This window comes from Megalops cyprinoides, chromosome 20 (assembly GCF_013368585.1).
Source record: "Megalops cyprinoides isolate fMegCyp1 chromosome 20, fMegCyp1.pri, whole genome shotgun sequence".
Taxonomy (NCBI): Eukaryota; Metazoa; Chordata; class Actinopteri; order Elopiformes; family Megalopidae; genus Megalops; species Megalops cyprinoides.
Genome location: NC_050602.1, coordinates 660,872 through 673,251, shown reverse-complemented (window position 1 = coordinate 673,251; position 12,380 = coordinate 660,872). Strand labels below are relative to the sequence as shown.

The 12,380-nt window shown below is 43.8% G+C and overlaps 1 protein-coding gene across 6 annotated transcripts in view; it reads left to right on the top strand.

The window, feature by feature from the left end:
* LOC118795877 (carboxyl-terminal PDZ ligand of neuronal nitric oxide synthase protein-like) overlaps nt 1–12,380 on the top strand; it is a 121,874-nt gene that overhangs the window by 67,601 nt on the left and 41,893 nt on the right. For all 6 annotated transcript variants that reach the window (XM_036554636.1, XM_036554639.1, XM_036554638.1 and 3 more), the window contains 2 exons: nt 7,335–7,443; nt 11,991–12,129. In XM_036554636.1, the coding sequence (XP_036410529.1) occupies nt 7,335–7,443; nt 11,991–12,129 (248 nt within the window). The remainder of the gene's footprint in view (nt 1–7,334; nt 7,444–11,990; nt 12,130–12,380) is intronic.

Genomic DNA, 12,380 nt, shown 5'->3' with positions numbered 1-12,380 from the left:
GTATTCTGATATGCTGGGTCATTGTATATATTATTGAAGGGGTGTGGCTCAAACATCTATGAAATAGCAAAAAGAAACACAGCACTGAATAGTAGGATTTCCACCACAATCTCCTAGTTCGACAGAGATAAGAAACTACAGAGGACAAAAATCTGAATATTTGTTTATAAAATGGATTATCTGTGACATTAGAGTGGATCTGTCATGTCTTCAGAACTGAATGTTTTCAGTAGATTCTTTTTTTGATGCATTTCCTCCAGGTCACTTGAACCAGTATATGTTCATTTAACATAGTCATATGACAGGACTGTCACAGCAGTGACAGCTTTCGAAAGGCTTGCTACATGTGTTCATGCTTTGTGTATATGGGTCTATTTGCGTGTTAATGCATTGCAATTTCTGTGTGCATGTGTCCATCTGCAGCATCTGCTTCCATCTCTTGGCTCCCCTCTCGCTGTCCTCTTGCATGCTCCAATGATTAAATACTGGCAGGGTGCTGCATGACCACAGTGCAGCTAATGAGATAGCAGATTAAGGGCAGCAGATTAATCACACCTGTTAAGGAGCTGAAATTCCATCAGATCCCTTAGTAGGACACTACTCTTTCACCCTGGATCTTAAACCAGATTCACCTTCAGCTATGTTACTGGACATATGAATTGTCAGTGGCCTAATTAGCAGTGTAATGCAGGCCTCCCAGATGTGCATGGTCATGCCTGGTGGATGCTGCGAACAGCTGGTGTCAATGTGACCACAGTGCCCACCCTCAATGGATTATCAGGCACCCCATTTAAGACAGAGCAGCAGGCACATGTCTGGTCACATTTAAAGGATGAAGGGTGTTTTATTGTCATTCCAGAACATGTTTTGCAGGACAGGGAACGAAATGAGGTACTCAGGTCCTGGTTCAGTAGTAGCAATAATAATAAAATCAGGAAGAAGCAGTAATAAAATCAAAGGAGAAGCACATAATAACACACCATTAAAAAAAATAAGTATATATATGAGTATAAAGTGACAGAGTGAAAGGAATAACACTTTTAAAAAATCTAAAAGATAGACAGTAGTGGTCATAGCAGCAAATTTGTTCAATGAGAAGCAGCATTTGTTCAGTGAAAGTCTTAAAGTGCAAAAACTATCGGTCTCAAATTGCAGCAGTAATAATTGCAGGAGTAATAATGCATAATGGGCGGGGGGGGATCAACATGCAATCAAGTGTGTTTGTTCCTTGGGTGGCAGTGGTGACGTGCTGGTGAAACTTTGGTAAAATGTCTGTCAGGTTGACATGGTTGAAGTCACCTGCAATCACATAGAGTGCCTCCGGGTGCTTGTTTTGAAGAGAGCAGATGTTATCATGAAGCTCCTTGAGTGTGTCCTTAGCATTCGCACTCGGGGGGATGTAAGCAGCGACGATGACTACCACTGTGAACTCCCGTAGCAAACAATGTGGCCAGCATTTTATTGTTAAATATTCTACTGCCTCAGAGCAATGGGGGGGGCAGTGGTGCCAGTCTTCCTAAAGTCCACAGTCATCATCAAGAGGTTGTTTACTTTGCACCAGGCCTCCAGTTTTTCCACTTCCTGCTTGTACTTGGACTCATCGCTGTGAGTGATGAGTCCCACTACTGCTGTGTCATCTGCAGACTTCACAATGTGATTGCTCGGATGCTTGGCTGAGCAGTCATAGGTCAGCAGTGTGTACAGTAGGGTGCTCAGGACACATCCCTGGGGGGAACCGGTGTTGAGGATGATGGGGGGGATGAGATGTTGTGGATTCTGACTGACTGGGGCCTATTTGTTAAAAAGTCCAGTACCCAGTTGCACAACGATGAGCTCAGTCCAAGTAGTGTCAGTTTGTCTATCAGGGTTTGTGGGATGATGGTGTTAAAGAGCAGTCTGACATAGGAGTCCTTACTCTCCAAGTGAGTGAGGGCCAGGTGAACCACAGATGAGATGGCATCTGCAGTGGAGCGGTTCTGTCTATGCATACTGGTGAGGGTCAACTGTGACATAGATTATCTTCTTCATGTGTGCCATGACCAGCCGTTCGAAGCACTTCATGATTATTGGGATGAGTGCTACCAGGCGAAAGTCATTCAGGCATGACACTGTTGAGCTCTTTGGGATGGGGATAATAGTAGCGGTCTTAAGGCATGTTGGGACAATCGCCTGGGAAAGTGAGGTGTTAAAGATGTCCGTCAGCACCTCTGAGAGGTGGTGTGCGCAGTCCCTGAGGACCCGGCCTGGAATGTTACCCGGGCCTGCAGCCTTGCGGGGGTTGACATCAGTGCAGGGACCTCCTCATATCTACTGCGGTCATGCTGAGGGGCAGCTCACCTGGTGGGGGGGGTGAGCCTGGAGCCAGGAGAGGTGTTGGAATCCTCAAAACGAACATAAAAGGTGTTAAGGGCATCAGGAAGAGATGGGTCCCTGGGGCATTCTGCGTCTCTTCTGGTGTAGTCCGTGATGCTCTTGATACCCCTCCACATACTCCGGGGGTCGTTGGTGGAGAAGTGAACCTGGATTTTGAGAGGTAGGTAGGTAGCTTTGTCCCTCTTAAATGTCTGCAGTGAGGTTTCTCCTTGCTGCTCTGAGTGCAGATGCATCACCAGACCGGAATGCGGAGTCACAGGTTTTCAGCAGAGAGCGGACCTCTGCATTCAGCCAGGGTTTCTGGTTGGGGTGGATGGTAATTGTTCTGGTGGTGGTAACATCATCCATACACTTGCTGATGTAGCTGATGATACTCCTCCAGGTCCACATCTCCAGCGCTAGTTGCTGCCTCTCTGAAGATCTGCCAGTCAGTACATTCAAAACAGTCCTGGAGCATGGAGGCAGCGCCACTGGGCCACACAGTGATGGTCTTTGTTGTTGGTTTACTGGACTTCAGCAGAGTGTGGTAGGCAGGGACTAGCATGATGGAGATGTGGTCAGAGAGGCTGAGGTGGGGGCAGGGATGGCTCTGTATGTCCCTCATCTGTTTGTGTACATGCAATCAAGTGTGTTTGTTCCTTGGGTGGCAGTGGTGACGTGCTGGTGAAACTTTGGTAAAATGTCTGTCAGGTTGACATGGTTGAAGTCACCCGCAATCACATAGAGTGCCTCCGGGTGCTTGTTTTGAAGAGAGCAGATGTTATCATGAAGCTCCTTGAGTGTGTCCTTAGCATTCGCACTTGGGGGGATGTAAGCAGCGACGATGACCACCACTGTGAACTCCCGTAGCAAACAATGTGGCCAGCATTTTATTGTTAAATATTCTACTGCCTCAGAGCAATGGCTACTAACCAGGGGACAGTTTGTGCACCAACTTTTGTTGATATATGCGCAGAGACCGCCTCCTCGGGTTTTCCCCGGCAGATGATTCCGATCTGCTTGGAAGAGTAGCATCCCGTCGACTTGAAAAGCCCAAATCCAGTATGTTGCTATTTAGCCAGGTTTCTGTCAGGAGAAAAACACAACAGTTCCTCATCTCCCGATGAACGTTCAGTCTCAGTCGGATCAGATCCATTTTGTTATCCAGTGAGCGAACATTGGCCAGAAAGAGCGATTAAATAGCTGGCCTGTTTGCATTAGCTTTTAGCTTGGCTAACAGGCCGGCCCACTTGCCCCTCTTCTGCTTCCGTGCACACCGCTTCCTCTTGCCTCTGAGCCGCTGTAGTCTGCTACGCCAGTCCACTGCTGCAGGGCATTGTGTCCTCAGCAGCTGCAGTCTGCTGAGTGCCACTCTGGGCTTTGGTGGAAGTGAAGCAGGCGAGTAGTTGTTGATGTACAGAAGTTCGGTTGGACTGTACTTTTTTAGCCTAGTTGCACTGGTTTTGTTGTCTGCACACTTACTCACATTAAAAGTCCCTAACACTAAACTCTACACCAAACTGTACACTATAACCGGGAGCCGGAGAAGCTGCTGCACTGCTGCGCGCCGCCATCTTCAGTATCCCCATATAGGTCTGAATCTAGAGCTGCTGGGAACTTCCTCCCAGGCAAGCCTGTCTGACACATCAAAGGCTTGTCTTGGCTCTAGTTGATGGCCACTGTGCATTATCTTCAAAGGAACCCTGACATTTAGAATGAAGAAGCCCCATTCAGCACAACAAATTGATGATAAGTGAGGTGGCAGCCATTTTTACCAAAAGACTTGCCAATTTAAAAGCATGTACACTTACCTCTGTACACAACTGCTGCCTCTGAAAGTGTCAATATTGCTCTTAAAAACAGTGTTCTCTTAAAGAAAACCCTGATATATTCCACACAAAGGAATGAAGCACTCTCCTGACTGTGATATAATTTGATCTGCTTTGCTCACTTGGCTCAGAGTTCCCTTCTATTTCTGACAAACAGGAGCTCAAAACATTGTATGTATGCACAGAAGCCCATGCTCGACTGTTCACGCCTTTTCCTGCAATGCACATCAAGATAACTCACACAGGAAGCCTTCACTCCACACACTTAGGAGGGCTGAATAATTAATCATGCAGAAATGTCTGCAGTAACCTTTGCAAGGGGTATCTATTGGCAACTACTCTGAGCATTGAAAAGGCCACAGGTGAGAGGAGGATGCAAATGCTTTAGTAGGCCTCCGTTATGATTGGGAGTAGAGGAGTAACAGCTAATTACATGTTGCTGTTGCTTATTTGTCCTTGTCCTGAACAGCTTTGAAATCGGATCACTCTGCCAGGTTAATCACTTCCACCCCATGCCATCAGGCAAATTTAGTTAATGATGAGCTGATTACACCCTTACAGGGCAATGATGAATGCAGGAGCAAGCCATCCATCTCTCACTTTCCTATTTACAGCTCATTAAGGACAGGACCCAAACAATTTCAGAGGTTCTTAGCAGTGGCTTTTATCCACGGGGAATTACATCACTGTCTAGTTTCAGGTTACCACCAGTTAAGTTAACCATCACCAGCCACAAGATATGGTAACTACATCCAGCTAAAGCAACTGCTCTTGACATCATCTAAATGTTGATTTGGGTCCAGTATTACCTATATATTTCTGTCATTAAGAAAGAATACTAAGTAGTAATCCTTAATAGATTCAGTACTGCAAGTGTTACAAAATGCAAAATGAAACAAAAAAAAAATTCACCAAGCCATACTCTGATGATCTTTCATGATGTCTTTGCAATAGTGTTGCATACTTGCTAAATACATGCTGTATGAGCTTACAAGTGTCAATAAACCAAACTTTTTTTAGTGTGAGAGAAATTTCAGGAGGAAACATTACACACATGTTCAACAGGTGTCTACAAGCATACAGCATGCTGCCTCTAGTCATAGCAGCAGTGGAACCACAGACAGGCTAGTCAGATTATAGAACCAAATAAGACAAGGAGAATTCCAGTGGAGGAATGCCTGTCCATCACTCCAGAGCACAGCAGTGATACACAGCCCTGTGATGCAAAGTGGTCTCTCTCTTTCACTGTCTGTCTGTCTGTCTGTCTGTCTGTCTCTCTCTCTCTCTCTTTCTCTGTCTCTCTGTGCATGGGTGCACGTGCATGCATTTTTGTGTATGTGTATGTATGTATGTACTGTATATGAGTGTGTGTATGTGTGTCCATATGTGCAGTTTTACCAAATAAACTCTGGATTTGTGTCTTCAGCAAAGGACTCAAGGCACAGAGGTAAATCACTTAGTGAGGCCTTGTGTTCTGTTCCTGCGCTGGTGCCCTAAGAACTAGAGGCTGTTGGGTCAGCAGGTGCACTGTCTGGCTACCGTGTGGGGACAGCATTGTGGTGTAATACTACGAATTAGGCCTTAAAGCTCAAAGGGTTGCTTGTTTGTTCATCAGGTGGCACACTGCTGTTGCATAATAGCGCACGGCTCAGTAAACATTTGGCTATGTAAATGGATGGGGGGTGGGGTTAATGTGATAATAAAAATTCAGGTGAGTCAATCAAGGAGGCCACTGTATTGTGATTTGCTCCTGAATGGCTTTTGCTATCCTCATTTTCCCTCTCGGAGGATGTGATAACAATCTGGCAGCCACACTGGCTCTATTAACATAACTCTGGGCTCTCTGCATTTTCAGCCTTCCTGTGGCTGCCCCATTACTGACATAAACTATCAGGGGAATCACCTTGTAAATGTTGTTCCCAGAAAACAGGAAAAGGTGGCCAGCTGCCTTTGTTTTTTTTTTTATTTTCTGGAATGCATGCATCTCCTCATGTCTCCTTTCTGTCTTTATAGCATTCTGCCACATGATAGCAGCCCATACAAGGTTGAAAGAAAATATGTCTCCTCTGAAATGTGCAGTGCACCATAACAGTGTTTCAGAACCCTTCAGAGTACAGATAACTCAGAATGGTCAACACACCTCCCTCTGCCATCAGCTGAGCAACCTTGATTAAATTCTGTATTAAGATGAATCATGGTGGCTGTTGAAATAGCTCATCTTCTTGAGCTGGCAGTGTAAATGTAACTAAATCACAACTCCAAAGTTCAACCACCTTGACCCTCGCCCTTTAGGCTTGATAAAAAGGCTAGCTTGTCAGCAGAATCTTTTCCTATGGAGATGTATATAAAATTCAATCAGGCAGACTGAAGCAGATTAATTTTCATGTGGTTTATAGACAGAAACAATAACAGTTCTACAGAGTGGATGATGCTCCCTGATTGACTAACATATTGACTATTTCTCCGTTGGCAGTGCAAAGAAAGACCTTCTTCCTCTTTTATTCTTTATTCTGTCTGTATTGATGAGATGTGTGTCTCTTGCTGAAAGCCGTGTCATACCGCTCCTCAGCTAGTCAACGTCTTGTCTTTACAAAACGGCCTCACTTAGATTCTCCCTTAGGGTCTTCATCAAGTATTGAGAATGCTGTTGTCAATTGAAGCACTCAGAATGTATTCAGCCTTGATTTTCTCCATCCTGACACGTGTCTGCAACTGAAACATTCCTCCCTGGCATATTCTGTCAAAGTCAGCCCACAAATGACCTGCTATAGCATCACCTTCTCGCTTAAAGATCCCTGTCTGTTTTGCATAGAGACCATAATAACCATTTCCTGTTGAAAAGATTCATGTCCCTTTCTCTCACAGCTACCACTGGATTCAGAATTCAGTCATTATTGTCTCATTTTCCAGAATATCTGATATAATTTACATATCATCACAGTTCACATATCAATGTATACATGTGGATATTATAGTAGTCTATAAATAAGGAGTAGCACTAGAACACAGGATAGTGCTGTAACACAGCTACTGCACTGCTGTCATACCTCTGTAAAGGAAATGCTTAAAGTAGCATGAAATGTCAAAGCAGATTTCTTTACCAATGTGGGCAAAGTTGTAGCATAAAGTAAGGAGACATGCATCTTTCCACAGGATATTCTACGTGTCGCATGACTCCCAGGACCTGAAAATCTTCAGCTACATCGCAAGAGATGGGCAGAGCAACATTTTCCACTGCAACGTCTTCAAATCTAAGAAGAAGGTACAGCGCTTCCGCTCACCACTGTCCACCATTAATGGCACATCCAATTGCCTTTTTAATAGCTTTAACAGAAAAAAAAATACAACAATCTGTCAGATTGCTCAGTTGGTGGTTCCCAAGTGTTTCAGACAAAGCTCATTAAGCTTTCTGGGGGAAAACACACAGTGCCAACCCTACACCATGCTGCTTCTCTCAGTACTGCCAGTTGGGGTGGGAAAACAGAAGGCCCATGATAGTTGCAGATTTTTTCTGTTAATTTGTGCTCTTTTGTGGGACAGTGAGTATGGCAAATGGCAACACCATTCTCCAGAACCACCAAAGTCTCACACACACACATAGACCCTCGTGCTGAAACACACACATGCTACATGTGTTCTCTCAGACACACTCACACGCACAGACACAGATACTCATTTCTTCCACCTTCTTAAGATGAAGCCTTCTCTAATGGTAGATGTCAAGAATGCCTTCAGGTGTCAAGAATTCTTTCCAAATTTTAGACTTCTAGAAGAATGGTCTGTGAGTTGTGTTAATGTTTGTAATAAGAATTTAAAACAGTGCCAGCACCTCTCAGGGATCAACCCAGGAGGACACGTTTCTGATTAGTAGTCATGTGCAAGGCTCGAAGATAGGAGGGAGCAGTGGCATCCGCCAAAATCAGGGCATGCTTGTGTGTCAAAACTGCACCTACGCTGTCAGACACATGGCCATTGACAACGGCAGAGAGGATCTCATTAGCACTCCATCACCCCCTCAGGTGGGCCATCTGGAACCCTGGCCTGTGTCAGGGAGACATTTCTAAATCAGACCCTGTTCACACCTGGTATTAACATGCGTCTTGGATGATCCGATCACAAGTGGACAGCTCTAAATATGTCTGTTCACACCTGGCATTAAAATGCGTCCCCACATTGTTTCGAGTGACCACTTGTGATCGGATCTCACTAACCCTCTCTATACGCAAATAAACACGTACATCATTTCCGTTTGCAAATGTAAGTTTACACATCATTTAAAGGTCTGCTTGAATAAATCTTGTTATGACTGTCACTATGAAATAATGCGTGTTGTATCTGTAAATGAAAATTTAGTTGACTAGCAAGCTAGATTTCGTTCATCACTGAAATTAAATAACCTTAACTCAGCCACAGCTGATCTTTTGTTAAATTCTGTTTATCGTTGGAAAAAGCATAAATGCTAGATTAGAACATTTTGAACTTCACCATATTTGTGTGGCACCTTGCCAGTATGGTTGAATTAAATAGGCTAAGCAAGATATTATGTTTCCAAAGTTTCTTATGTTAGTCACTGCAATGAAAATGTTTCATAATGTAGTTTAACATCAAAGGGTGCTTGCTGGTTTGCTAGTGTTGTGAATACATCTATGAATTACTTTTCTAAAACTGAAGCGTGCTTGTTATGGAAGAAGAGACATTCTAAAACGTTTAACGTGAAAGGGCTTAACGTGGCTTAATGTTCCAAAACAGCGATCAATGATCACAATTTCGCTCTGACATCTCTTGTCATAAACACTTCCAGATGTCAAAAAATCAAAACCAAAATCCTATGAGTATGGATGCTTTTTTGATAGGAGATAGTGTTTATGACATGTTAGATTGTGAGATTGACAAATTTGGTGATCATTGATGGCTGTTTTGGGACATTAAGCCACATTAAGCTTTTTCCTTATAATGGGCGTCAATGCAGAGGAAAACATAGTGAGATAACGACCATACTTCGGTTTTGATTTTTTTGACAGGAGGAAGTGTTTCTGACAAGAGATGTCCGAGAGAAATTTGGTGATCATTGATCGCAGTTTTGGAACATTAAACCACGTTAAGCGTTTTAGAATGTCCCCTTGATATTCATGATATTGTAAATCTTGACTCCCACAATAGTCTAACATTTATTTGTAGAACTACAATACTTCACGTATTATTCATAATACCATTTTTTATGTAATATATTGCATTACACCTTTGGGGCTTGGAAGCATTTGAGGTAGCTTGCAAACTCTAGTTGTTGTTGTTGCCTGTTATCGCACTTTAAAACCCTTTCGCATGTAACTTATTTTTCATGCTATGTAGCACACATGGTTCGTTATGTTTTCATTAGCGTTATTTACCTTCTCAAAGTTTTCAGTTAGCATTCGCTATATTTTTTAACGTTAAATCACTGTTTCCTCAAAGCTAAAATTAGCTAAACTTTTTCCAATCTCGTGTTCGAATCGCACCGGTTTAGCTTACATGCTAGACAGCTAATCACACCAGTGTGAACGCCGTTGCTGCGCAAATGAGTACGTACTTCCGCTTAAGCAGAGGACGTCATTTGAGTAGGCGGTCCTTCAATGTGGCCCAGGACGCATTTGCGTTCACACTGCTAGAAGAATGTGGCCATATGAGACCCAGACCACCTCCGAATGTGGTCTGAGATCAGATCTCAATGCGTCCTAAATGCGTCTTTGGTGCGTTCACACCTGTACTTAGTGCTGTCCACTTGTGATCGGATCACCCAAGACGCATGTTAATACCAGGTGTTAACAGGGCCTCATTTACATTTTTATTCAATTTAGAGATAGTAATGAGGTTAATTAGAGACTGATTAATATTAGTCTTTGATTAAAAGCTGTTAATAGACTTCTGCTGTAATTTATGCCATTTTCCAAGGAAGACTAAAGCCAGGTGTTGTGCTTGTCCAAGATTTAACATTCTTAACTGCTGTCCTCTGTGTGCTCAAATTTACAACATTTTCTATAAGCCTGACTATAGAATCCTGCTGTGTTATAACTATGTTGACCAGTTTGGTTAATGTCTCAGATGTGTAAAATCATGGAATCAGTCAGTTACATGCGCATAAGGTGCATAATTGAGGGGAGAAAGCAATTTAGAGAATTATTTACTACTTCTTTTTTCAGAGTCTAGCCATGTCCATAATAATCATGCAGACAGCTTTTGTCTCTCATCAGCTTTGATTAGAGCTGGGTGATTTTCCCGGTTTTCTGGACTAATGCGGTTTATTGTTTAAAGACGATTTTCAAAACAGGAAAATGATTCAAATCGATTTAAAAAACTGAACTTGATAAACATTCTATATGTAAGCAGCAGCATGATAACCGTTTTTATTTCATTCTGTGATACATTTATTGGCTAATAACTTGAGGTGGGAGGCGGTGTTCCACTCGTCTGTCAGTCACACTGCGTCTTGAGTCTGTCGCGCGTAAATATCGGCAAAGAGGCGCCAGGCCGTGATGTAGCATATGATGCACATTTTAGTTGACAAAGTGTTAAAATATATATATTTATATATTCGGCATATAGGCTTGTCTGTGCTCCCGCCCCCTAGCTGTTGTGTTTTTGTTTTTCCCTGTCCATGTGCATTTGTTTTCCTTGTGTTCTAGCCCTACCCTGCTCTCCGCCCTGTCTCCGCCCACCTGATCATCTCCACCTGCCTGCCTGCACACCTGCTTTCCATCATCTCATCAGCCCAGCCCTATATCTACCCTGCTTGTCTCTGTCTTGTTGACAGTTCGTTGCAGTGTGTTTGTACCTGTCTCGTTCCCGCTGTGTTTTCTGCCTGATCACTGTTCCCCGAATTGACCCTGCCTGCGCTTCGACCTTGCTCCTGCCTGCTGCCCTGCCTTGTTCACCTGATCTACCTGACTACCTGGTTTGACCCTGCCTGTCCCCCGCTTTGATTCCTGACTGCGTTTGGACTGCCCGCCTGGTCTCTACCCTGCCTGTTTTGTGGTTACAATTCTGCCCTGTGTCCTTAATAAAGCCACTTTATCTGGAGCTCTCGTGGTCCACGCCTGAGTCCTTGCCTGTGCCCTGACAAGGCTAGATATTTTTACAATTGGATAATGTAAGGATGACTTTAGGCCTACAACAATGGTAGCAAAATGTAAAAAAAAAAAAAAATTGTTACTCATTTCTGTATATTTTGACAAAGCTAGGGAGCCACTAGAGAGGGGCTAAAGAGCTGCATGTGGCTCGGGAGCTGCGGGTTGCCGACCCCTGGCCAAAGACATGATTCCCATTTCTACTGTAGAGAATGAAGAGTTCATTAAATTGCCGCAAACAATTGACCCCAAGTATGAACTGCCTAGCCGAAAGGATTTTGCGGATGTAGTACTACCCCGTCTGTATACTGCTATGAAGGCTATTGTAACTGGGATCAGGTCAATGCAGTGCTGATGACCTGCTCAGACTCCACTCTCTTAAGTCTCATATGCAGCATCAAGACAGAAGCAATGATCAGCAGCCACAAACAAGACGTTTTTACACAGGGACATTTGTGATTATTGAATAATATATAATAAACATTTTCATAAAAATTGGAACCTGTGCATAAAACATTTGCCACAGTTACTGACACCTTAAATGTGTCATAGGTCTCCATCTCAACTCATCTCAATGGAACTGGTTAACAGGCTCCCACCTCTTACTCAAATCCCCTAACAAACTCCCCTCTCATCAGGATTGGCTCATATGTCCCTCCTTCTCATTGGCATTGGCTAATGAGCTCCTCCTTCTCACCTCATGCCACAGAGCCAGGCCATGCAGATCGTGCGGACAGTGGGACAGGCCTTTGAGGTGTGCCACAAGCTCAGCTTCCAGCACACCCAGCAGAATGCCGATGGCCAGGAGGATGGCGACAGTGAGAAAACCAGCACCAGCTCAGCAGCAGGTGCCCCACATGCTCCCTCACACCTGTCTTACATCTGATCGAGCATACACCCCCACAGGGAGTTCTAAGGAATGCTCTGGAGGAGGAATCATCCCTACAGTTATGATACAACAAAAGAACTCAGGATATGTTTTTTTCTCAGATATTAAAAACAGCATCTGTTCTGTCATTTAATAATTCACTTAAAGCATTTGTGGAGAAGCTGGCCAAAACACAGGCCACACACTGGCCTTCACAGCTTTCCAGAGAAA